This window comes from Gossypium hirsutum, chromosome D10, assembly GCF_007990345.1.
Source record: "Gossypium hirsutum isolate 1008001.06 chromosome D10, Gossypium_hirsutum_v2.1, whole genome shotgun sequence".
In the NCBI taxonomy this organism is placed as follows: domain Eukaryota; kingdom Viridiplantae; phylum Streptophyta; class Magnoliopsida; order Malvales; family Malvaceae; genus Gossypium; species Gossypium hirsutum.
The window spans coordinates 5,017,795-5,045,374 of NC_053446.1; the positions used below are offsets into that span (position 1 = coordinate 5,017,795).

Sequence of the window (27,580 nt, forward strand, 5' to 3'; positions counted from 1 at the left end):
AAATGCTAGAGCCACACAACCTTCATGAACTTAAAAGTTGCAAAGAGGATTAGGCATACATTTGGCATTTCATATCAAGCTTGGCGATTCAATGTCAGTTATTTAGTTTTCTAATGAAGAAAAATGTTCCTTTTGTCTATAATGAAGCTTGTAGCAATGCTTTCAAAGTTATTAAAGCTTATCTTCTAAGGTCACATATTTTAAAGGCACCTACACTTAGTCAACCTTTGATTATCTATATTGTTGCTTAAGAACGTTCATTAAGAGCAATATTGGCAGAGGAAAATGATGAAGGAAAAGGAAACTATACTCTATTGTCTTATTAGAACTTTGAATGGAGATAAACTAAATTATACTCCAACTAAGAAGACTTGCTAGGCATTGATGTTTGCAGTTAAGAAACTAAAGCATTACTTGCAGACACACTTTGCCCGTTTCATTTTGCAAGTGAATCCTCTAAAGTATCTCATATTTGTGCTCAGTGGAAGATTGGCCAAATGAGCTCTTTTATTGCAAGAATTCAACATAGCATATGTTCCTTAAAAGGTAGTTAAAAGACAAGCACTTATTAGTTTCCTTACATACCATCCATTTCAGATGATTGGACGTTTTCTATAGATCTTTTTGATGAAGATGTTCTTTTCATTAAAATTTCAAGACCATGGAAATTATTCTTTGATGAGCCTGGTAGTCATGATGGAACAGGAACAAAATTGTTTTTGTCACTTCAGAAGGGGAAATATTGTCTTATGTATCCAGTCTTGCTTAAAATTGCTCCAACAATATGGTATAATATTAAGCACTCATTATTGGATTGGAAATGAACATGGAAATGAAGATCACACAACTCAAAAAGTTTGAAAACTTGAAATTGGTCATCAACCAACTCCTTCCACTCTTTAAATTTTTGGGCCAATTACAACGTGCTATGTGTCAAGCCGAAATTACTATGAGTAAAACTAATGACATCACATATTATGCCATAATTATTTTCTTTAATTAATTAAGAGGTAAATAATAAAAATTTATATTATCGCTATTAAATTAAATTAATTAAGTAATAATATTAAATCTTTAATTAATTAAATTGATAAAAATAAATAAAAGAGTTTAATTTTTGTGGATCACTCAAAATGAAGAGTTTATATTCCATAAAACTCTTTTTTTAAAGGGCTGACACAAGTTCTTTGAAAGAAAGATTTTGCAAACTTGAAGCTCTTTCCAAAATCTCAAAAATTTTACGAAGAAATTGAAAAACTTGAAGAAATCCTAAATAACACTATATAAATTCTGAAGAATGCCACCTTCCAATATTATTCAGTTGAATAAACGAGGTTTAAACCCATTTTAAGAACAAGTCACCACAACACTTGAAGAAACAATCCACATCCTTTCAAGAGCAAGTCACCATGATACTTGAAGCAACCCGCAATCATCCAATATTAAGTCTAGACAATCATTGAATTGAAGCTCTATTAAAGAGAAGAATTTATGGATTATTTATAATAAAAAATTTAAAGATCGTAATTTCTTTTCAAATTTATAAATAAAACTTTTCTTCAAATGTTCGAGGTTAATTTTGGTTTCAAAACTTGAGTCTACACAATGTTCTAAAATTCGAAAAATGTTTTCCAACGAGCTTAAAAAGCTCCTTAATAAAATTTGGTCGGAAGGACCTTTGGAAGGCTCACATACTCATTGGATGAAATGGACTTGTTTTGATATTCTTAAAAAACCAAGGGACCTTGATTTAAGGACTAAAAACTTTAATTTGCTAAACAAGTTTAGAAAATGATCCAACACACTGATTCTTTATGGGTTTGCCTTCTCGAAGGAATTTGTTTCTTATCTTCTTCTATTATTATTGAACGTGGAATAAGATTTATGAAGGGTTAAGTTTACTTGAAAAGGGATTTCATTAGAACATTGGTAACAATAAGAGCACGTTTATATGGCATGGTAAATGAATTTCAAACCTTCATTCATTCAATGTTAACTTTCCTTTACCTTCAACAAATAACGACCTTCAACTTGTTCAATATATGATTAGGTCGCTTGCATGGGCTTAGGATACAAAGCTCATTCACTCGATTTTCTCACTTAAAGAAAGGCAAGCTGTTTAGAGAATTCCTATTGGCTCCTTAAATTCTTAAGATAGACTTGTATGACATTTTTCAATTAATTGAGTCTAGGATGTGCGATCAAGGTACAAGCTTTTATCCTAGTCATCATTCCTCTTTTAGGGTGTGTTTAGTATTGCTTCGAAGAAGCACTTTTGGGACAAAAAGCACTTTTGGACAAAATCATTCCTAAACAATCTGCTTTTTGAGGGAAAAGTGCTTCCCCCAAGCCAAAAATTGGTCCAAAAGCACTTTTTTGAGAAGCTGAAAATTTTAGTTTCTCCCTAAAAGTGCTTTTACTTTTGAGAATCATTCCTAAACTAGGCCTTAATCTCATGTCCTCTAGGTTGGTTGGATATTATCCATCTTCGGAGTGGCCTTCGAACTAGAAGGTGCAAACAACTTTAAGGTCAAAATTTTCATTTGTAAGGCTTGCTACAAATTGTTGAACAACAAAGAAAAAATTAGCGAAATGAACCCATCATAGAGATCATATATTTTTAAGAGGTTATGATGAGTATGAGTCTTTGGAGCATTTATCCTTATTTGCCCTTATTCTTGAGAAGTCTGGGCAACCTCTAGCCTAAACAATTGACCTTGTTGAGAGGGATTTGATTGTTTCAAAATTTGGTGGGATGAAATTGTAAACTTCCCTAACTTCGCTATGTTTAGTGTTAAAAGTCTTATTGTTTACATATGATGGGACATATAAAAGCTTACAACAAGTTTGTCTTTAATGGCGTAAATGGCGATTCAACGCAAACATGACTTGGATGTTTGATGCTCTTATACTAGTTTTTCGGAGGTATTATATGACAACATTATTTCTATAAACATGTTTTGTGTTTCTTTTGCTTGATTACAACTATGTATCGGTTTCTTGAAATTAAATTGTGATACATCAATGAGGAATGATGCAACTTGGGTTGGTATGGCAATTTTTTGTCAAAACTATTTAGGAATGGTTGTCGATGGGTGTAGCTATTTGAGAACGGTTGATTTTTGTAAGACAATGGATGTGTGGGTAGTATAGGAGTCTTGCCATTTGGCCATTCATAAAAGATGGGACAAAGTGATTGTAGAGATGGATTGTAAAGACATTATTAACTTCATCTCTTCCACTTTCTTATCCTCTCCTATCCCTTGCCATTTCTCAATCATAGTCGATGACATAAGAAGGCTTAGTGCTATTATTCAACAAGTGCAATTATCGCACGTTTTTAGAGAAGCCAATAAATTGGCTAGATGTATAATTTTCCCTCTCATTGGATATATTGTTGTGATTATCTTCTACCATTTGTCAATTTTTAATTAAAAAACTTTAAATGGGTAATTTTAAATGAAACATTATGATAAATTGCATAGGTATCAAATCTATATGAAGTAGTTAGGTTATTTTCATTCAAACCATTAAAAAAGTTTTGAAAATTTGTATATTTTAGATATATTCTAATAAATTTAAATTATTATTAGATAAACTGATAATGTAGCTTTATTTTATCTTTAAGATGTATTTAAATTGATAAAAATTAAGAAAAATTGCATTTGAAACTTTGCTCACAATTATCCTAATCTAACACATAATTAGTTAAGAAATAAAAATTGTTCATGAAAATTTAAATATTGAAAAAGCTAAATGTAAAGGAGAATATGGTAACTTGAAATAAAAAAACAAAAAGATGAAGCCCTTTTCTGTAAATAAACATTGGTAGTGAAGAGTCCATCCATGTTTGAAAAATTGAAAAAGCACAAAAGCAAGGAAAACCAAACAACCAAAGAAACGTGTCCTAAGAAGAACATAATCTCTCTCCTTTTCTGTTCTATTTTCTTTCACTCAAAAAAAAAAAAAAAGTCTCTTTCTCACTCTACTGTATCTTATTGGACAGAGAGTTGCCTAGAGAGAGAAAGCAAAGTCATCATCCTCAGAAAAAGAAAGAAAAGATTTGCCATTTGAGTGCAAAAACCATCTTGTCATTCTTAGGGTTATCTTCAAACTTAAAGAAATAAACCCCCCTCAAAGAAAAAAAAAGGAACCCATCAAGTTGAACTCTTAACTTACTCAAATGAATGAAAAGCAACCCAAATGCAGGTACCCATTTGAGAGTTGATTATCAGGACCCGATTCCCCACTCCAAGATCTCACTTTTTTTTTCTTTCCTTTTTATATACGGTAACTCCTTGGTTCTCAAGCGATCTAACACTCTCATTTTTTACTTCAAATAAGTTCATTTATTTCTTGGGGATTTTTAGCATGCAGTTTATTTTCATTTCATATTTTGTTAAGTTGCTTTATTTATTTATTTATTCTGTTTTCCTTGTGCCTGCATGTTCTTGAGTTCTTTATAAATGGTTTACTTTATTTTAGTACTTGAAGTTGGGCCTTTTGGGTGGAATCGGATCTGGGATGCATCTGATTTACATCAATGAATAATGGATTTCTATTTTTGTGCCAAGAGTCTATTGTTTACTATGTGAATTTTTTGTTTTTCATCTGAGTTTCTAGATTGAGATCCATTGTTCATTTTTGGTAAGTGTTAGGGTCTAAAATTGGTAGTTTTTTTTCCTTAATTCCTTTTTTTGGGTTTATAATTATCTTTATTCCAAATTTATTGTTATTATGATTCCATCTTTTATTTGAAATGTGAATTATTAAGGTATTGGTTTCCTTGTTTGATTTGCACATGTTCGGTTAAGTTAAAATTGCCTTTGTAAGTGAAATTGCTACATAATAAGTTCTTATTTGGAACACTTTAGTTCACTGTTTTTTTTTTCTATGTTTCTTATTACAGAATCTTCTTTGTTGCTTTGAAGTCTTATTATTGAAGTTATACTGACTTTGACAACACTCACCAGCAGCAGCTTCTAGCTGTGCTAAGAAGTCTACTTTGCTTATGTGAAGGGTTAGCCTAGGGAAATTTGTAAATATTATAGAGGGAAGATGAAGTCTGACACGCCTATTGATTATGCGGTCTTCCAGTTGTCACCAAAGCGCTCACGGTGAGATATAATTCTACAACTTTGTATGTTCTGCATTTTCTTTCAATTATACTCAGTACCGTTATTTGCTATTGGCAGATGTGAATTGTTTGTTTCGAGCAACGGAAACATGGAGAAGCTTGCTTCTGGGTTGGTAAAGCCCTTTGTTACTCATTTAAAGGTGGCAGAAGAACAGGTTGCACTGCCACTTCAATCAATTAAGCTTGAAGTAGAAAAACGTAAAGATGCCAAGACTTGGTTCACAAAAGGAACCCTTGAGAGGTTTGACATATTGAACAATTGTGTATTTTCTTATTATTTCTTGCAAAAACTTTTGGTTTCATATTTTGATATCATTGCAACTTGTTTCTAGGTTTGTCCGGTTTGTTAGTACACCAGAGGTTTTAGAGTTGGTGAACGCATTCGATGCAGAGATGTCTCAGTTGGAAGCGGCTCGAAGGATATATTCTCAGGTAGTAATGGTCTTCATCTCTAATGTTTAGCAGGAGTGTTGCTTTATTTGTTGCTATTTTAGTTTACAATTATATTGAATCATGGAATCCTTTTGCTTAACTTTCAGGGGGTGGGAGATCAGCCTTCTGGTGCATCAGGTTTGTTTTTTTTTTTTCTTCTATCATGGACAGCTATATTTAACGATTTCGTTGTACTTTTCTGTTTCCCATGTAGTACCAAGAGTTTGTTGGTATTTTGAGCCCTTGTTTGTTACAATTCAGTTTTTGATTCCATAAGCACACAACTTCAATAATTTTTGTTTTATTGTGAGCCTTAAGGTGGTGATGAAGTTTCCTTTTATTTTGTGGAATACCGTTTGACAATTACTAGTTTTAGGATTTGTGTTTGCTTAATTAATTATGCTTGTTATTGTTAGCCCAATGTGGTGGTGCAATCAGGAGGTGAATCAATTTTTGAAAAATTAATGCAAAATTAAGGACACATTTATGTAAATTTAGAAATTAAGAAAATGAAGCAGTTACGAGAGTAGGTAAAGAAGGTTAAACATGAGCAATTTATAGAGGTTTGGCCTTCTGCCCAAGGTGTCTTGAACTGGAACACCTTGACTATGCTACATTGTTATCCTAATAAATTTAACTAAAGATTGTGATGCAATATATTAAGGATTATGATACGATATTCTTGTTTGATTCTGTCCTATTTTTGGGATAACCTTCTATATATATGCATATATATGACACTTTTGTATAAACTTGTATGCAATTGAGAATATCAACAATGTAGTCCTTTGGGTATTTTTCCATAGATGTAGCACACCATGCTGAACTACGTATTTTTTTGTGTTATTCTGATCTTGTATTCTCTTACACTTTTCCTTCTACATTCATAATTGAAATACAAGAACTTATTTCCTTGTAACATGGTATTAGAACTAAGATTTATTATGCTCTGTTACGTACACACGATGAGGGCTTGTAAAGTGGTATTATACCACTTTTTTAAATCCTATATTTTATTGCCATGTATTCTTATCTTGTTCCTCCCATATGTTTTGTCAAGGTAGATTATCTTACATGATGAGGGATACGCTTACCCTAGTGTATAACTAAAGTAGTTTTACGTACTTTCATAACTTTTTATACAATTAACTTTTTAACAATCTAACTGTTGAATTTATCAATATAAATTTACTTGTCATGCATGTAAATTTTTTAATTGATCTGATATTTTTATCATATTGATCTAAAATACTATCTATTCTTATATATATTTAACAATTGAAAGTTTTTTACATAAGACAAATAATTAGAAAATAATTTACTCCAAACTTGACATGCATGATCTACGTGAATGGAACATGAGATATGATGGCTGGATTATTAAAAATATTAATTGTACAAAAAGTTATGAAAGTGTGTAAAACTACTTTAGTTGGATTCCTCCCCATACACACATATTGCTTGGAAGAACTTGATTGATGCAAGTTTTTGTTTTTTTTTTTTTTGGTAATTTAAGAGCCTTCTACTGTTGTTGGTTCTTGCCTTCTTGGGTTGGTACTCTGCCATCTTTGTTACCTTTGCAAGTTATTTTGGTCCATCACTCAGCATTCGGGTTGCCTTCTAATTTGGTTTGAGATGATACTTTACTGTTTGCCTTGATTTAAATTTATTACAGCTGTTTATACTTCTTCCATTAATCAGACACTTGATCTTATGTTTACTCTTAGATTTGTATATATAAGTCTGGCCTTTAAAATGTAATTGAAGTAGGCTTTGCGCGTTTCTGAAACAACTATTAATCATCATTCTTTTGTTGCGATGAGACAGGTGGCATTTAGGTAAAATCTCAAGTTTATGATCTTGTCCTGATTGTAAGCAATAAACTGACAGTGTATGGATAATTTGTGATAGGTGGGGATGCTGCAGGAATGACAGCAGCTGCTGATGCGACAAAGTAACTCGTTTCTTTTTCTAACTTTTACATCTTTGATGGCATAATTTGTTTGGTTGAGTTTATCATTAATTGGAACTTGTTTTTGTGGATGATTGTGACATTTAAATACTGTTCTACTTACATGTTTGCAAATGTTAAGTTGATTTATTTCAAAACTTTATACATGCTAGAAATTTGCATGCTTTAGGCTTGGAAGGGACAGTCAACAAGTTAATAATGATCATATATGGGCCCACTGACAATCAATGAATGATGACATGTTCAAGAAAGTAAGGGTAGCCTTCCTTTTCTAGCCTTAGGATGTTTGGAGTTGTTCAAGTAGAGTTTATATAGCATTGCACAGAAACTATTGAAATGCTTAAGTTTCACTCGAGATATTATTTTAGCTGTGGTTGGGAAATATTATTTTAGCTATGCAGAAAGTGGACAGTTAATAAATATGCTGGAGTTATTGCATTTGTTAATCATATTGACAGAAATTGCTCTGAATGAAAAATTTCAGGCTAACGCAGCTTTTGTTTCTACAATTGGATCTTCCATTTGCTTCACCACCTATGCTTTCTAATTTGATTTTTTGTATTTCCTATTTAACAGGAAGGAGCTTTTAAGAGCTATTGATGTACGTCTTATTGCAGTTCAGCAGGACTTGGCAACAGCTTTTGCACGTGCATCTTCTGCTGGTTTTAACTCTGACACTGTCTCTGAACTCCAACAATTTGCAGATTGGTTTGGTGCTCATCGCTTGAAGTAAGAACTCTAGATATCCTATTCATTGTGATGCTGTCTGTCTGTCTGTCTTTCTGTCTGTCAGCTCTGACTATTCTTCATGTAGCATGGGGGCCTATAGTTCAGTAGATCTTGGTTAGGTCATTCTGCAGTTTTTTGTAATGTGTCTAACTAAAAATACTGAGCTTGGACAATGTTTCTTTATGTTTTCTCTTGGACTTGGAGTGGCACTGTTTTATCTTTAGGATTTTGTTTAGTAAGAAGGAAAAATAGATTGAAAATTGTCTTATCTAGTGGATAGCCCGAAATATAAGAAAGGAGGTGGACACATCTAAACGTTAGATCAAACAATTTCTGTCCTCTTCTCTTCCTTCCCTACCAATTTGATGATATTCACCTGTTTTCCATGTAAGTGTAGAAATTTCACAATGCATGATACCTTTTTCCGATAACTTGAAAAGGAGGGAAAATGAGCAACTCAATGCAGAATTAAATGTTTGTTCAAGTTTTCCTTCTCTTAAACCATTTCTATGCCACCGTAGTTGATATGTGTGACAGGTGCTGGTGATAGCCATGTCTGACATGGTTAGATTCAATCTTCAAGTGTTTGGATTATGTAGAGTCCAAAAGAGACATAACCATATCAGTTTGATGTGTTCAATAGTTTCCCTTTTGGTCAGGTTTTCAAAGAGCTATTGATTACCTGTGTCAGGATTGATAAAAGAGTTAGAATCAACATTGTGCTCTGTAAAATGATTTATATTCCTTTTCAGAAAGGGTACGATGTCAAACCAATATGTTTCAGGATAACATGGTTTTACTGTCCTTGTTGTGGGGTTGTTTTGGGTTATAATGATTGTTAGAAGGCTAAAGGGCTAAAAATTGCTTGAAATGGTACCTAGTTAAAACTGATCTAACTGCTAATCTGTCTCGAAAATGAAATCCTACCATGTGCTTAGTTGCATGCAACCTTCAATGAATCTAGATGTACTAAATTGACATCCCTTTTGGCTTTTTTTTTCTTTTTCTATAAAACTTTAATCAACCGATCTAAGTAGCCTTTTATCCCATGTATATGTGAACTTAAACAATGATTGTCTTCCATTTGTTGGGCATTGAAGGTCCAAACTAGATTCATGTTTATTACCAGCAGATCCCAATGATGCAGCCCTTGAGAGTAAGAAACCTCGCCAACATCATTTCTTTTAATTATTTGGGTTTGGGAGCATTGGACTCCCCTTAAAAGTGGATTATTTTGTTACAAACGAGTTAAAAGATGGAAATTGTTGAAATTGTCAGTTGTTAGCACTAAGTAAACATGAGGAATTATCTCATCCGAATTTAATCACATGCTACCTGATATTTTTCAGTTAAGTTTGTCATATTGTCCTTGTTTTAAAAGAAAAAGTGGGGTATTGTTGGTGAGATTTGTCCTAATTCCCTCAATATTGGAGTCTGAACTGGTAATTTAACTCCAAAAAAAAGGGAAAGAAAGAAAGAAAAAAGAAGTCCACTTAATGTGTGGATTAACTTACTAGTATGGTGGTTTCAGCTATGTTAATCTGTTCTACCTATTTGGAGGATATATAAAAGGTCATATCCCTATACCATGTTAGGATATATGTCGGACACAGAGTCTGAGTAATTTAGAGTTTCTAAGTTCTGACATTTTGTACTCTTTACTTTTCTGTCATTTTTTCTTCTTTATCAAGATAATGTTGGTAATGTTTATTCTCATGCAAGTTTTAATACACGAGCAGTGAGGCTTGTACCAAATTCATGTCACTATGCCAGAGAAGACCAGAACTGATTTGTCGGTGGAAACCAAGTCTAGACGATCAAGTGGTCAGAGCATCATGGGGATCTGACATGTCAATCGATGACCCCGATGAAGACCAAGTTGGGTCCAATGTTAATAGCAGGCCCCACCAGCCTTCCCAAAATAGACACCAAGAGCAACAACAATCAAACACTATGCAGACACAGCATCATATACGCCAATCAAAGTCAGCCACATCTCAACAACCAAAGCTCTCGAGTGCTACGCAGCAACATTCTGAAAGTGAAAAGAAGGAAGAAGAAAAGAAAGAGGAGGGGAGGTTTGAGTCATCGCCTAGCCAAATCAGTCAACCTGCTAGGAGGCTTAGTGTGCAGGATAGAATCAATCTCTTTGAGAACAAACAGAAGGAAAGCTCAAGTTCTGGAGGCAAACCAACTGCTGTTGGAAAATCTGTTGATCTGAAAAGACTTCCATCTGATGTATCAGCTGCACCAGCAGTTGCTGAAAAGGCTGTGTTAAGAAGATGGAGCGGTGCAAGTGACATGAGCATTGACTTGGGTAATGACAAGAAGGATGTTAATATGGATAGCCCTTTGTGTACTCCATCCTCATCTTCTGTGTCCCAAGGTAAAAACTATGTGTTTCAAGGTTTGTCCGAGGATAAGGAACGAAAAGATGAGAAGGGTTTGAGTGACAAGGTAAGTTCAGTTAAAGTTGAACCTAAGAGTGTTTCTGGTAGAGCTGCTGATTCTGGGTTGAAAGATCAGGATGGAGTGCAAGCACAGATAGCTAATAATCTTTTGGGGAAAGAAGAGGATCTGGTGTTGAAGGGGCGAATGAATTTGAAGGATCAATCGGGATCACAGAGCAGACATTATCAGTCTTTTACAAGTAAGTCAGAACAGGCTGAGTTGGGTGATCAAGTGGTTTCCCAGGAAAAGGTTAAGGGTTCTTTAACCAGAGAGAGGGGAGTTTCAGATGTGCAGTCTCAAGTTGTTCCTGATAGGACTGCAATTGTGGTGGTTAAAAACCAACCCGCTTATCGGTTCCAGGATGGAGTTTTTGTAGATGCAGTGGGGGATGCCACACCTGAGGGTGAATTAAAGAAAAGAGTGGAGCTTCAAGGGAAAGACCAATCAGTGTCACAATTGCGATTTAGGACTCAAGGCCACTCCCGAACATTATCAGGGCAGTTTGAAGGTGGTATTGGACTAAAAACTAAGGAGGCTCAGTATAAAGGTAGTGAAGGCGAGCACTTCGCTCCTCAGCAACACTGGAGATCTTTTACTGGGGAAGTTGAGGAAGTGAGAAAGAAAGACTTAGCATCATCTGAGAAGCAAATAAGTAAAGTTGAGGATTCTGGAGTCCATGAAATGAAGTTCAAGAAACAGGTTCCAGTTGGTTCTGAATGGAGCAACAAGTCACAGTGTAGGAGGGGTGAAGGTGATTCTGTTTATGCAAATAACAAGCCTGTTCTTGGAAAAATGGTTCCTCAGAGTGAAGAGAGTTTAAGTGCCCCAACGGTGCCAGTAGATCAAACTCAGAGGATAAGGCAGTCAAGGGGAAACCAGGAGCTGAATGATGAGTTAAATGAACTTGAAAAACTTTTTGCAGAGCACAAACTTGGGGTTCCCCCTGATCAATTCAGTTCTGCAAGGAGAAGCAAGCCTGCTGATGTCCAGATTGAACCAGAACCGAGCCCAGTGTGCAAAAAACCAGCAGCGCTAGATGTATTTCCCGTACATATGCCTGACAAAAACTTGATTTCTGAACCAATGGGGAGTTTGAGTAATATGGCTGTCTTTTGTACTCCTTCGACAAAGATGGTAGATAACCGAGATTTTTCTGGTAGTTTGAGGCGGAGTTTATCTGGTAACAGCTTTTCCAATGATTCTAGAGGAAAATTTTATGAGAAGTACATGCAAAAGAGAGATGCAAAGCTGATGGAAGAATGGGGTTCTAAACGGGCTGAGAAGGAAGCCAAATTGAAAGCAATGCAGGATATCCTTGAGCGAAGTAGAGCTGAGATGAAGGCCAAATTTTCTGGTTCTGCTGAGAGACAGGATTCTTTGTCCAATGCTCGTCGACGAGCAGAGAAAGTGAGGTCATTCAATTTTCGGTCACAGAGGGGGCAGGTATCTCCTATAGCATTTAGGTATTCAGGAAATAAATGCCAAAATTCATAACTGGTAGAATTGAACCTCCTCTTTTTTTATATATATTTTTAAGTTTCGGGAATTTCAAAACTTGTGATGGAATTGTTTGTTACTAATTTTGATAAGATTATACATTTGGCAGCATCCAATAAGTTTAATTCAGAGTGAAGATCTTTCTGAGTTTTCAGATCAGAAGTACTACAAACATGATAGATCTTATAATGACACATCTCTAGTCGATGGTTCTTCTAGGAGCTCCAACACTAAGAAGCATTTTCCAAATAAAAATGTATCTTTATCCACTCCTTGTACCACAGCAGCTGCAGTTCCCCGCGCAGGGGCCAAAGTTTCTATCCCCAGTTCTGGAAGGGGAAGAGTGCAATCTGAAAATCCTCTCACACAATCAGTTCCCAACTTCTCTGATCTCAGAAAAGAAAATACAAAGCCCTCTTCTGGAGCTAGCAAGACAACTAGCTCCTCCCAACTGAGAAACTATGCTCGGAGCAAGAGTACCAACGAAGAGATTGCACTCGGCAAGGATGACCAACCTAGACAATCTTGGTCCCTTAGACAAAGCTCTGCTGGTCCTGTGGAATTTTCGGATTTGTCTGCCATGCCCTCTGACAGCATTGTTTTGGCATCTTTGAAATTTGATAAAGAGCAGATGGGACAGAGCTTGAATGACAAAATTTTGAAGAATGCAGAAGCAAAGCCTTTTATCAGGAAAGGTAATGGCATAGTTCCTGGTGCTGGAGTAAATTTTGCAAGGTTCAAAGCATCAGAGACTTCTGAGACTCCAAACGATGAAGACTCTGATGATGAGCTAGCATTTGAAGCAGATGATTCCATGGATATGGCAAAAGGAGATGAAGAGGATGTGCTTGAAATTGGAGAAGTTGACGATTCTGTTGACATGGAAAACGGAATGGCAAGACTGAGCCAGGAATCTGACAAGTTGGATAATTCTGAATCAGAGAATGGTGATTCCTTGATGTCTCTTTCTCAGGTTGACCTTACATCAGTTGCTGAACTGCCTGCTGCAGTACCCTCTACATTCCATCCTGCAGCATCCCTGCAGGATTCACCAGGAGAAAGCCCTGCATCATGGAATTCACGCATGCATCATCCATTTTCTTATCCCCATGATACTTCAGATATTGACGCTTCTATGGATTCCCCCATTGGGAGCCCTGCATCTTGGAATTCTCACTCACTTGCCCAAACAGAAGTGGATGAAGCTCGAATGAGGAAGAACTGGGGAAGTGCTCAGAAACCTTTTCATGTAGCTCATGTAACCCATAATCAGTCACGCAAGGATGTGACAAAAGGGATCAAAAGGTTGTTGAAGTTTGGACGGAAAAGCCGTGGGACAGACAGTTTGGTAGACTGGATCTCAGCTACGACTTCTGAAGGAGATGATGACATAGAGGATGGCAGAGATCCTGCCAATCGATCATCAGAAGACTTGAGGAAGTCAAGAATGGGATTTTCGCAAGGCCACCCTTCTGATGATGGTTTCAATGATAGTGAGTTGTTCAATGATCAGGGTAACTCCTTTTTTCCTCTTGTATGTCAATTACATTTTTCTTAAAACATTCATTGATTATTCTGTTTTTCTTCGTATCTGTTTGTTAGTTTGAAGTTTCATTGATTGCATGCACTGTTCGATATTTAATAAAATAATTGCTATGGACGTTTTACTTAGAATATCTTCCATTTATTGTAAAGCTATAGGACTCTCTTCAACTGCGGAAAAGCATTGTGTTTGTGAACAAACACGTTGAACTGATTTAGCTTATTAGAGTGTATTATAGAAGTTACTGTTTTGAAATCGAGTCTGTATCAAAACATTTGTTTACTTTGTTTTGATGGGGTCCTTCCTCCGGTAATTGATTAAGGAAAAATAAACCATTTGTTTATTGAGAGACTCTTGTACGTCTTATCTTGCTGTTGTTAGAATAAGAAATCTTAGTGCCTTTTGGTTAGTCAAGGAGGTTGCAGTTGTTTATATGGAGCACAGGACATGAATGGGAAAGGGTTGTTCGGAAGTGAGTTTACCTCAAGGAAACAAACCCCAGTGTTTGGTTTTCAAATTTAATGATACACATGCAAACAAATAAAATTTATTATTGGCTTGCTTATTGAACTTTATGATAAGTGTTTCTTTTCTTTGTTGCAACTTCTCCATTTCTTTGTTGTATATATGAACCCAATTTTAAACTAGAGCCATCAATGGGCCCTTGCAGTTCAAGCCTTACGCTCTTCTATTCCAGCACCACCCGCAAACTTCAAATTAAGGGAAGATCATATGTCAGGAAGCTCCATAAAAGGTGATTCCGTGTTCATGTTAATGTACTCATCTGATGCTTCTTGTTCTTCATAGTAAATTATGAAGACATTCTATTGAACGAATGCTGTTGTCTCATAGATTATTGGTTTGAACCAATCCCCTTTCATACCAAGTCTGGTTCTATTTGATGCCCAAGAATGTCCTGTCGAAAGCAATATACTGCCTCTTGAACCAAGAGAGTATACTACATGAAAATTGCAATTATGAATCCCAGTCTTTTGGTTGAATGTTATGCAACCATTGAAGGTCCTACCTTATTCATTAAGTATGAAATGAAGTCATTGCGATTAATAATTATCTCAAAATTTCTTTTCTTGAGCCATATTTTAGAACTTCGTACCATTGGACTAATCCTCCACTAACATCTTGGATAATTTTGCAGCACCCCGTTCATTCTTTTCACTCTCAACATTTCGAAGCAAAGGTAGTGATTCCAAGCCTAGATGAATTTCTTCCTAGGAAGGTCTAGGTCAATGCTCGGAATCATCTTAAAACAGTATGGTGTAAAGGAATATCATAAGAGAGAAATGCTCGGGTCAGGCATGATATACCGAATGGTATCACATAAAAAATGGGTCTTGTAAATTTTCAATTCATAGAGTCTCGAGTCCTTCTTCCTGATCTGGTAAGTAAATTTCCTATAGTTGTGTTGAGATTTGATTATATATTGCATCGAACAAGAAATCACCTATTGGCTTAGAAGTCACTTTGGTTTTGGTAGTCCACAGGCATTCTTTTTATCCATTTCATTTGCTCTTTGCCTTATGAAGTATATCAGAAGTTGAACTGTGTTAGAACCAGAGGTATTTTGACAATGTGAAAAAACAGAAAAAAAAGGAATTACTTTTTATCTCAGTAGCAATTTGTACTATATCCCTTTTGGTTCACCTATTTTATTCACTGTACTGTTTTCCGAGATAAAAAATACTTCTGTTGTTGATAGATTTTTGTAAATAGAAAATATGTTGATGGCATACAGAGCTATGGATGATGAACCAGGTTCTCATATTCTACCATTTTCAGTTCGGGTTTTCACAATATTTATATGTATAATTATAATATACCGAGCAGCGTTTATATGAGTTGGCAGTTAGATTTAAAAGTTGCAGCTGCCTTTGCCTTTGCATTCTCTCTTTGCGAGCCTACGAGAGGTTTCCTTAGTGGAAAATAACAGAACCTTTGTAACAATTGCCCTGCGCCCTAGACATAGTTTTCAGCTTAATTTTGAACACGACAATTAAAATATAACATGATAATATATATGCATGTATATTTTGTATGTTTAACAGATGGGACAGTTAGATAGAAGCATGCATGTGAAGCCAATAAGAAAAATACTTTCAATGGTCAAAGAATTTATTGTGATCCTCTACTTCTTCAGCTAGGCCCTGGCCGGACATGTATTTGCTTGAACCTTGTTGACAATTTGCTTGTTTAAAAAAAAATGAAATCCAAAGCGATATCAGTCTGGTCAACAATGTGTTGTTTATTTTCTTCGATGGTACTTAAATGACAAATGGAGAAGCCTCTTTGCTTTGCATTTGTTGCATTACGTATGATGGACACTGTCAGACAGGGAGAGAGACCTTTACAGTGATCGTTACATTTCTTATTTACATCTCCGTAGTCATTAAAATTTACAAGAAAAAAGAATACCCACTAAAGTCAATGTCCCAAAAAGGATTATTGACATGAAAAAAGTTGTTCCGAATATTAAAAACATAATTTCTGTAAAGGGCAATGATTAATTTTAATGTCTGAACCATAATTTATTAAATACAAATTTTGTTCTTTAATAAATAAAGTTGTAATTTGTAATGCATGCCGGCCTGGCCTGGCCTAGCAGGGGTAGATAAGAAGCCAATACAGATGAAGATTCCTTATATGCTTTTCATTGTTCATAGTTATATGATGCACTTCTTGCAAAAGACAAAAATCTGCCAACGGGTGGTTATTCCTAATATCCTTGATTACGTAACCATTTTTAGTCGGCCTATGATCCTTGATTACCTTGATTACTTAATCAGTTTCTTAACGAAAGATATCGCTAATCTCTCTCTTGAGTGATGTAAGGAATTGAAAGATTTGGAATTACAACTTATACTTTGATCTTCATTGTAGACAAGCGGAACAAGCAATGGTCGTTGACTCCTAGGACAAATGACAGTCTTCGGACAGCTCTTCCTAAATTAAACGAATATTGTTTCGCTTCATGTTGTCCGTGGCATTCGTTTCTTCATCTCCTTTTGCTAACACTTAAATTTGAGATTCTTCCAATGTTTTAGTTAAGACCCTTGTCTTCAATCTCTTCTATGGCCGATTCCTCTTTCGAATTCGACTTCTCTTCTTCGTTAAGCCACCATCAACGCCATAACACGCCAGCTTCACACTATGCCTCAAGTACTGTCATGCCACGCCGCTTTGCTGGGGGTCCCGTGCCACTCCACAGAGGTTCCATCACAACACTCCTGCAACGCCTTTTGCCACGGACGATGATATGTCATGGCAAAGTGAAGTTTCATGGCAGTTTGAGCCTTCTGGTTGGCAGACAACCGAATTTGGGGCAGCCCTTAGTCCTTGGGCAGCATCCAGTGCATCATCAAATAGTCAGGCATTTCGTCGACGCTCAGCTAGTGAATATTATCTTTCTCACACTTCTAGAAGCTTTGTGAATCCGAGCTACGAGCTTTCAGGTTATTATGCTGTGCCTTCAGGGCGGCTTGAGCTTCAAAGCTACGTTGCTAGAGATAATGACAGTTCATTACATCTCCATTTCGGAGACCATAGTAGGTCTCATCACGATATTTCAAGACTGGCTACTATTAAAGAAAGCAGCAGTAGAAATGCTGGAAGCCCTTTAGTTGACGAAGATGAGCTTAGCTCTGTAGATTATTACACTCCACGAGCTGTTGAGAGGCATATACACCTGCTAGAGACTGATCCGAACCGTCATACAAGAGCTGATTCACGTAGGTCTTCAGTTTCACAGGCTATACGGTGATGACCGGGATGACAATTCTATTGGAGGGCATCACCGTTTTCATAGATATCGCACCAGGGTGATCATGAGCACGGTAGGAGCCTCACACAGGCACAAGGTGGATAATGATCTTGATGTAGTAATGCAGCAGGAGCTTGGTGGGAAATCAACTAGTCATCATTTTCTTGGTAATCATCAGTACGATGACATGAGCCTGTCGATGGATTTCAGTGAAGATTTTATTACAGGGCATGGCATGGTCATGGTCAAGGTCATGGGTTATCACATCACAGTGTTCATAGTGATCTTGATGGTCATCATCAGATGAGACACAAATTGGAAGGTCTTGACCATAACTTGCAATCAGCTAGCCATCAATTCGGTGGCGATCATAAGTACGATGATTTTGATCTGCCCCCAAATTTCAAAGAAGATGACTATGAGGAGGAAGAGGATGTAGAACCACCAAAGCCAGCCAGTTTGTTTAGTTTGTTCAAGTATTCAACAAAATGGGATATGGTACTAGTGTTTTTAGGTTGTTTGGGAGCCTTAATCAATGGAGGTTCACTTCCTTGGTATTCTTTTCTTTTTGGTAAGTTTGTCAATAAGATTGCACAAGAATCATTGAAAGGTGAACTGACCCAGATGATGAAGGATGTTGACATGGTAAGAATCAAAACAAGAAATCTTATATTATTTATACCCAAAATTTCAAAATAGTATTGGTGATCAAAGATATATGGTTGATATGAAAACACTTATGTTTTCTTTTCTCCTGCTTCTGTATCTTCAGATATGTAAATTTATGTCTTGCTTGGCAGCTGTAGTAGTGGTTGGAGCATACCTAGGTAATGAAAACATAAATTTCAGAACCTGTAATTACTTTGTCTTAATAAGTATTAGAAATGATTTTTCATTCAATCAATGGCAGAAATTACATGCTGGAGGCTGGTTGGGGAACGTTCAGCTCAACGAATTAGAACAAAGTATTTGAGAGCAGTTCTGAGACAGGACATCAGCTTTTTCGATACGGAAGTCAGCACCGGTGACATTATGCATGGTATTTCAAGTGATGTTGCTCAAATACAGGAAGTTATGGGAGAGAAGGTAACCCTTGATGTCTCATTCCAATTGCTGTAAACCCGAGTTTTTCGGACTTTTAACTTGTTACACTGCCAACTAGCACTCGACCTGATGATTGCTCAATACTTGGAACTGTGATTTGCAGATGGCACATTTTATTCACCATGTATTCACCTTCATATGTGGTTATATAGTTGGGTTTTTGGCATCATGGAAAGTGTCACTTGTAGTTTTTGCTGTTACCCCACTAATGATGTTTTGCGGTATTGCTTACAAGGCTATTTATGGTGGTCTCACGGCAAAGGAAGAGGTAAAAATGACCACAATAGTTACTGGAAATGTTTTACAGTGTCAACTTGTTAGTCTTATTGTGTTTTGCTCCATATTTTTGGAACTACAGGTTTCTTACAGGAAAGCTGGTACCATTGCAGAGCAAGCAATTAGTTCAATTCGAACTGTATTTTCTTTTGTTGGTGAGGATAATTTGGCAGCAAGATATGGTGAATTATTGGCAAATTCAGTGCCTCTTGGGGCAAAGATCGGGTTTGCCAAGGGTGCGGGAATAGGGGTTATCTATTTAGTTACATACTCAACATGGGCATTGGCTTTTTGGTATGGTTCAATCTTGGTTGCCAGGAAGGAGATCTCTGGTGGTGATGCCATTGCTTGCTTCTTTGGTGTCAATGTAGGGGGAAGGTATCAGCCTCTCTTTCCTTAACCATAATTACAGTGCAACTTCTAGTGCTTACAGCAAACAAAAGTCACTAAGTTGTTTGATCTTTATTTCAGGGGCTTGGCATTAGCACTAACATATTTTGCTCAATTCGCTCAAGGCACGGTAGCAGCGGGTCGAGTATTTGATATCATAGACAGGGTTCCAGAGATAGACCCTTATAATCCCGAGGGAAGGATGTTATCGAGTGTTCGGGGAAAGATTGAGTTTAAAGGTGTAACATTCGCTTATCCATCTCGTCCTGACACTACAATTCTCAGTTCTCTCAATTTAGTCATTCGATCAGCAAAGACTCTTGCATTGGTTGGAGCAAGTGGAGGTGGCAAATCCACCATCTTTGCTCTCATTGAGAGGTTCTATGATCCTGGCAAAGGTATAATTCATTAATCATCTCAGTTTAATAGTAGCATTGAGCTTAACTATGTAACGTTTTAGTTGCTGATCTGGTTTGGGTCTTTTAACTGGTAGGAACTGTAACCTTGGATGGCTATGATTTAAAGACACTACAAGTAAAGTGGCTAAGAAGGCAGATTGGTATGGTTGGGCAAGAACCAGTTCTCTTTGCCACCACCATATTGGAAAATGTGATGATGGGTAAAGAAAATGCCACCAAGAAAGAAGCTGTTGCAGCTTGTGTTGCTGCCAATGCTCATGGTTTCATTTATGACCTTCCACAAGGATATGATACTCAGGTCCATACCCAAAAACATACATTGAACATCCATATCAATAAACTTTTCATGCCACTAACATGATTTCCACACATGTTCTGATTTCTGGCCTTGAAAATGGATTTTGCAGGTTGGAGCTAAGGGAACTCAGTTATCAGGTGGCCAAAAGCAGAGAATTGCTCTGGCTCGAGCATTGATTAAAGACCCTAGAATCCTTCTCTTAGATGAGCCCACCAGTGCCCTGGATTCCGAAGCCGAGGCAGTTGTCCAACAAGCAATTGACAAGATTTCTAAAGGAAGAACAACAGTGGTCATTGCTCACAGGCTAGCAACAGTAAGAAATGCCAACACCATTGTTGTTCTTGATAATGGATCAGTTGCTGAGTCTGGTAGCCATCACCAGCTAATGGAAAGAGAAGGGGCCTATTATAAACTTGTCAAACTTGCTTCTGAAGCAGTTTCAAACACTGAACTGAATGAGACAAATACTCAAAAGGGAATGGAATTTTCCACATATGATAAATCAGCCTATGAAGCATCAAGATCACTATATGCATACGATATTTCGAAATCAAAGTACTTAAAGTCCATCCAAGTAGTTAACCAAGGGGAGGAGGAAATGCAACAAAAGCAAAAGCCTAGAGAATACCAAATTTCGAAGATATGGACTCTACAAAGACCAGAGCTCATCACGCTTTTACTAGGTTTTTTTTTGGTATCCATGCAGGTGCTATTCTCTCCATATTCCCCTTGTTTTTAGGCATTGCTCTTCAAGCTTACTTTGATGACACTCCAAAAGCATTGAAGGAAGAAGTTAACAAGCTCGCCTTAGCTCTTGTTGGCCTAGGCTTTGGTTCTATAATTTTCTTAACTGGACAACAGGGTTTTTGTGGTTGGGCTGGAACAAAGCTGACAGTAAGGGTGAGAGACCTCTTATTCCGCTCGATACTAAAACAAGAACCTGGTTGGTTCGATTTTGAGGACAATGCCACGGGTATCCTTGTTTCAAGACTCTCAATTGATTGTCTCAGCTTTCGATCGGTCCTCGGGGATCGGTACTCGGTCTTGTTGATGGGTGTGAGTGCAGCTGCAGTGGGGCTTGGCATCTCGTTTTACCTCGAATGGAGGTTAGCCCTCGTGGCTGCTGCTGTTACTCCTTTCACTCTCGGTGCAAGCTACTTGAACTTGATTATAAACATTGGACCAAGGGTAGATAATAAAGCATATGACAAAGCTAGCACCATTGCTTCTGGTGCAATTTCGAACATAAGGACAGTGGCTACATTTTCTTCTCAGGAAGAGATAGTTAAATCCTTTGATCAAGCTTTATCTGATCCTAGGAAACAATCAGTGAAAAGGTCACAAATTCTAGGCCTCGCACTTGGTCTTTCTCAAGGTGCCATGTATTGTGCATACACTTTAACACTCTGGGTTGGTGCCTCCCTTATGAAACAGCGCATTACAGGTTTTGGTGAAGTATATAAAATCTTTCTCATTCTTGTGTTAAGCTCATTTTCAGTTGGACAACTAGCAGGCCTCTCACCAGACACCACCATGGCTGCGACAGCGATCCCTGCTGTGTTTGATATCATCAACCGAAAGCCGCTGATTGGTAATTTCCGAGATAAAGGTAAAAAGATCGAACGTTCGAAGCCATTGGATATCGAATTGAAAATGGTTACATTTGCATATCCATCTAGGCCACAAGTGATTGTGTTAAGGGACTTTTGTTTAAAGGTGAAGGGTGGTAGCATGGTGGCATTGGTAGGTGGAAGTGGGTCAGGGAAATCAACGGTCATATGGTTGGTACAAAGGTTTTATGATCCATATCAAGGGAAAGTAATGATGGGAGGCATAGATTTGAAGGAGCTCAACTTGAAATGGTTAAGAAAACAAGTAGCCTTGGTGGGTCAAGAGCCTGCTCTGTTTGCTGGAAGTATAAGGGAAAACATTGCTTTCGGGAACCCAAATGCCACATGGGGTGAGATTGAAGAGGCTGCGAAGGAAGCTTACATCCACAAGTTCATCAGTGGTCTCCCCCAAGGCTATGAAACTCAGGTACATCCTAACTTAGCCTCAACCATACCCTTCAGCTTTTTTTTTTTTCCTTTTTTGTCATCCAACTATGAAAAGTTACAAAATGATCATCAAACTATTACTAAATTACAAAATGATCATCAAACTATTACTAAATTTTATTTTTCGTCTGTCAACTATGAAAAGTTACAAAATGGTCACTCTTCTATTCAACTTTGTCTTTTTTGGTCATCTGCTGACTATCATAACAATGAAAACACTCAGAAATCTAAAATAGTTGGGTGACCAAAAAAGATAAAATTGAATAGTTGAATGACCATTTTATAACTTTTCATAATTGAGTGACAAAACAAGGAAAAAAACCATAGTCGAGTTACTACTAATATAATTTACCCTTTTTCCTAAAATATTCATATCTCACACACATACATGCATGTCTAAACGTGGAATCCTTCATATTAACTTAGTGCACCATCCTCAATTATCTGACAAATAGTTTTATTTTTCTTGCTATATAGGTTGGGGAGAGTGGGGTTCAGCTATCAGGCGGTCAAAAACAAAGGATCGCAATAGCAAGAGCCATACTTAAGAAATCAAAGGTGCTGCTTTTAGATGAAGCAAGCAGTGCTCTGGATTTGGAATCAGAGAAGCATATCCAGGATGCACTAAGAAGGGTTTCCCAAAGTGCCACTACAATTATCGTAGCACATAGGCTTTCCACTATTAGGGAAGCCAATACCATAGCTGTTGTGAAAGACGGTGCAGTTGTGGAGTATGGCAGCCATGATAAGCTTTTAACTTCCCATGTTGATGGTGTTTATGCTAGCTTGGTTCGGGCTGAAAGAGAAGCCAATGCCTTTTCTTGACTTGGTTTTGACATTTTAGCCCATTAACAGTCCACCCGAGACCTTTTTGGTTCTTTACAAATTCTTGGTTTCTGTTATAAACCTAAAAGGAAAAAAAATGTTATTGATTTGATTTTAAGCATATTCAGTAACTTAATTTGCAAGTAATTAGTTATTTAGTCTTGTGAAAATGGAGAAAGAATGTATCATTTTTACACTTCTCAATGTCATTAACCTTAAATGGCACACTAAAGGTTCAAAGACTTATAATAATGACTTTATTTAGAATTTGGTTAGATAGCCTTATCCTAGTTCCACCTATAGACAGATACACACCTAAAATTATTAGGAAACTAGCCCCTGTTAGCTTATGTAAAGGCTAAGCTATTTGGTTTTAAGGGGGGCAAAATGAATAACATCTTAATTCGTTTCATGACAAACTAATATTACAAGCTCAAGAAAACCCTACACCAACCATAAAAAGAAAAAGTAATCACAGCAAAAGGCAGCAATGGAGTGTTCTTAATGATACATAATTACAATTAAAAATTTGAGTTTAATTCAATTTATTAACGTATTTAAATTTCCCTATTTATCAATTTTCAAAGAAAAATATGCAATAAAATACTATGAATATATAAGCATTTTCTTCAATCATAATACGTAGATATTTGAGGATGAAATTGTTGGAGTGTTTTCCAAGAAAAATCTTTGCTAACAAATGATAAAATAATGTAAAGGAAGTAATGATTTCAAAAGTTTGCATTCAAACATGAGTGGTCATAATCAAAGCTATAAAAAGTCATAATGTGCACCTAATATTAATAATCTAACAGGTCCAAATCAAAAGTTTTTCGGTTCATTAATATAATAAAAAGCTATGGCATGCAAATTAAGACGAAGAGGACATTTGGAATACCCTTACCTTCCATCTACTTGCAAAAGGAAATGCGGGCATGAGCTGACCCACACCGTCTTTATAAACGTCATCCATTGGAAAATAACAGTATAATTGTGCTCAGAGAAACTATTTCTTAATAGGGGAATGTCACATGTGAGTCATTTGTGTAACCACAGTGAAATAAAATGGACCCCCAAAAAGGTTGAAAAGTCTCACACAATAACATGTCTCTTGGCTTTTAAGCCAAGAGATATTGATGGTAACGTGCCTGGCATGCAAAGCTATAGAGGGTTCTTTTGATCCAAATGGACCAAAACATTTCATTTTGGTTGCTCAAACTGTAGTCTTACGTGAAGAAATTTTGTGAGCATTCATCAGCTCCTCTCAGGTACTTGGTTGCATGCGTTACTGATGGTATAGTAAATCTAGGAGGTTATAATTATATACAACTATAAACATGTTTTTCTAGTGTCTTACAGTTTTACAGTTTGAGGGTTGAACCAGAGATATTTCATGCAGAAGAAAAAGAATGGCATCACTTACACCAGGAGTGTTATTAAAGCTTCTTCAGAGTATGAACTCTAATGTGAAAGTTTTAGGGGAATACCGATCCGTGCTACTGCAAGTGATCAGCATTGTGCCTGCTTTAACAGGATCAGAGTTGTGGCCTAACCAAGGTTTCTTCATTAAAGTATCTGATTCTTCACATTCAACATACGTTTCCCTGTCACAGGAGGACAATGAGTTGATCTTGAACAATAAGTTGCAGCTTGGTCAGTTTTTTTACGTGGAGAGAGTGGAACCTGGGACCCCAGTTCCTATCCTTGTTGGTGTCAGGCCAGTTCCTGGAAGGAACCCTTTCATAGGCAATCCAAAGGATCTGATGCAGATGTTGGTGCCATCCGAGGGTCTTATGGTGGCCGATAACGAAGGAAATAGTAACGGTTCGAAAGCGAAGGAGTCGGTGGAAGTGAGAGAGGAAAGCCCCAGAAAGAAAATAGTTATCAAAGAGGAAAAAGCAAGTGTTGCATCAAGATATATGCAAGGTGTTTTGCCATCAAATCCTAAAGCAAGCGGACCAGATTCAAATCACAGTGTCAAAAACACTGACAATGAAAATGGTGGTGCAGGTAAAAAAGCAAAAAGCAAGCAACAAGAGCCTAAAGGTCAAGTAAGATTCTTGCTTAACTTACAATTTTCTTAATGACAATATAAATGTATGAAACAGATAGCAATTTTAGACAACTGTCTTTTACAATTACAGGCTCGACCGGCAAGTCCTTCTCGCAGTAGGCTGGAGGTACCAGTTTCAAAGCCTGAGGTTGTTGTTGCACCTAACACCAAGGAAACTACGGTGCCTGCGAAAAGCACAACCGTAAAACGCTCTTCAAGTAAACACGAAAATATGAACTCGAATTGTTCAGCAAACAACAAAGAAAAGAACAGTTTGCCAGAAACAGGTTCATGGAACTCTCTGCCTGCTAGTCTCTTGAAGCCAGGAAAGGTATATATGCATCAATCCTGAAATGTTTTTTAATGGTTACTGCACATTACATTATATTTATCCCATTTCTTCCATTACTTTTCAATTAACTGGTAAGACAGTGATGAATTCTACAGATAAGTGAAGTGAACAAAAATTCTATAAAAAAGCAAAGTTCTTATATTTTCATCTTTGATTAACATTTTTACAAGGGAATGCTTAGAAGAAGAAATTTAGCTTCTTTGGTTGCAGCAGATGCTCAAAGGGAGGCATCTATGGCAGCAAATCTTGTCAAATGTCTTAGGTAAGTATTCTCTAGAGCAATATTTTGTTCCTATTACTCAATAAGAAAACATGAAGAATTGAATGCTTTATATATATATATATATGTATATGTAACAATGATTTATATCTTGTTCCAGCATGTTTTCTGATCTATGCTCCTCTGCCTCACCTGAGAACCCTCACCTCACACTCACCAAGTTCTTCACCCTCCAACAGCTAATTGACCAGCCAAGTGTTACATCACATAAAGATAAACACCATCAGTTACCTAATCTTCCATCTGTGGTAGACACAGAAAAGTCTAACAAGAGGAAAGGTCTAATCCATGACAAAAGTATGTCCACAAGGTCTTCAGTACAGTTGAGTGGAGCTGAGAAGCTAGAATGGGCCAAAGGAGATGGTGCCAAAGAGAGAAAAGAACTGAGGGAAACCTTGCTGCATGAAACAAGAACTTGGTTTTTGAAATTCTTAGAGGTGGCATTGGATGTTGGATTCCGGATCGGTTCTCAGGAGAAGAAAGGGAAAACCGGCACGACACGATTGACGGAACAGGACAACCATATTGCTGTCACATTGTCACAACTCAAATTTGCAAATGAATGGTTAGGTAAAGTAAAAGACAATTTAAGCTCAGATAACAATGGAATGATGGAAACTGTTGAACGGTTGAATCAAAAAGTTTATGCTTGTTTGCTTAGCCATGTCGACTCAGCAGCTTCAGCTCTAGAGAATCGACCTTGATCGTAGTTGATTCACCATGAAAGTCCGTTGTCTTACAACGTTTTAGTCACCTAATGTTTGTAATAACTTAACAGTTTGAGGGCATATATTTAAGTTTCTGGTTTGTTTTGTCAGCAAATATATGAATCTAAGTCAGCCATTTGTGTATAACAATAAACTCATTGAAGCTTTACTTCAATCATGATTGTTTACCTTAACATTTAAGCCTGCAACAAACCTTTTGCACTGAAGGGACTGCTCCATGCAATGCATGGTGTTTGCATCATAAGGCAAGCCAGTAGTGTTAGAAAATTGCAAGTGAAAACATAACCAACATGACATTAAAACAAACATCTAACAAATAAACATCAAACAAAACAATTGTAATGATGTTTTGCAGTCTTTGTGGTTAACAAAGGGAGAGTTTCCAAGATGGAGAGCCAAGGCACATGCAAAATAAAAGACAATATTTTTGCCTAATAGATTTAGCATGTGCCCTGCTTCTCCAGCATGGCTTACCCTCTCTCCTCCTTTTTTTGCCATAACAAAGAGTGATGAAAACACATATTCACTCAAATCTCAGTGGAGTAGGGAACATTGATGTTAAGGGCATTGGAAGGCAATGAGATTGGGAGTAAATTACAAGGGATTTTATAAAGGTTGAAGTGGAAGTTAAATGTAGGAAAGTAGGCATCCAAATGTGATAAGCTGGCAAAGACCCCATAAGGGAGAATGGCAAACAATATATTGTTGGACAGGGTGGCTGGTCTTCTGGGTCTGCTTATTTAATAAATCAACCCCTTCTTTTGTAATTTATATTTCACAGAGTATTAAACGATGATACGTTATTAAAAATTTTAAAATTTAATTAATTAACTTAAATAGTAGTAATATTTCAAAATTTAACCTTTCATATATATATATATATATATTTGTTCTTTATGTTAATCGAAAGCAGGTGGCATGTTGAGTGGAACAGGTTTTCTTTTTGGTTGGCTGCCAAAAGGACTAGGGGAGTAGAGGTTGTAACATAGGGTATAGGCACATAACTAGGATTTAATAATATGTAAGAAATCCAAGATTATGGCAGACCACCCACCGCTTAATTATTAGGCTTGTCATGAAGAATGCTTTTATAACTTGGTGAAAGTTCAATATATATGGGTGAGATGTGTAAAACTAGAATGATTTTATATTTTACAATAATTTTTCATATGATTAATATTTTAATAGTTTAATTATTAAATTTATCGATATAATTATATTTATCATGTAAAATTTTTAACCGATCTGATATCTCTATTATG

At 36.7% G+C, this 27,580-nt stretch overlaps 2 protein-coding genes and 1 pseudogene across 11 annotated transcripts; all 3 read left to right on the forward strand.

Moving 5' to 3' along the window:
- Positions 1–3,883: 3,883 nt before the first annotated feature.
- Positions 3,884–15,353, forward strand: LOC107897450 (uncharacterized). 7 transcript variants are annotated; one of them, XR_001684160.2, is made up of 12 exons: positions 3,884–4,290; positions 4,910–5,117; positions 5,196–5,378; positions 5,470–5,569; positions 5,677–5,707; positions 7,481–7,523; positions 8,118–8,270; positions 10,010–12,164; positions 12,328–13,732; positions 14,432–14,515; positions 14,614–14,800; positions 14,918–15,055. XR_001684160.2 is itself a non-coding variant. In XM_016822912.2 (11 exons), exons 2-11 carry the CDS (start codon positions 5,059–5,061, stop codon positions 14,980–14,982), a joined length of 4,278 nt encoding a protein of 1,425 aa, XP_016678401.2. In that variant the 5' UTR covers positions 3,884–4,290; positions 4,910–5,058; the 3' UTR covers positions 14,983–15,353. The 7 variants fall into 7 exon arrangements, 6 of the variants coding, with proteins under 6 accessions (XP_016678401.2, XP_016678407.2, XP_016678403.2 ...); XM_016822912.2 differs by lacking the exon at positions 14,614–14,800 and having other exon boundaries at positions 14,918–15,353; XM_016822914.2 differs by lacking the exon at positions 14,614–14,800 and having other exon boundaries at positions 3,895–4,290; positions 4,974–5,117; positions 14,918–15,353.
- A 2,454-nt stretch (positions 15,354–17,807) lies between these two features.
- Positions 17,808–23,023, forward strand: LOC121222341 (ABC transporter B family member 19-like; annotated as a pseudogene).
- Positions 23,024–23,814: 791 nt separating this feature from the next.
- Positions 23,815–26,515, forward strand: LOC107913850 (uncharacterized). 4 transcript variants are annotated; one of them, XM_016842503.2, is made up of 5 exons: positions 23,815–24,173; positions 24,265–24,956; positions 25,050–25,289; positions 25,481–25,572; positions 25,691–26,515. In XM_016842503.2, the coding sequence occupies exons 2-5, from the start codon at positions 24,315–24,317 to the stop codon at positions 26,292–26,294; spliced, it is 1,578 nt and encodes a 525-aa protein (XP_016697992.2). In that variant the 5' UTR covers positions 23,815–24,173; positions 24,265–24,314; the 3' UTR covers positions 26,295–26,515. The 4 variants fall into 4 exon arrangements, with proteins under 4 accessions (XP_016697992.2, XP_016697995.2, XP_016697996.2 ...); XM_016842506.2 differs by having other exon boundaries at positions 23,931–24,173; positions 24,273–24,956; XM_016842507.2 differs by having other exon boundaries at positions 23,931–24,173; positions 24,305–24,956.
- The last annotated feature ends 1,065 nt before the right edge of the window (positions 26,516–27,580 follow it).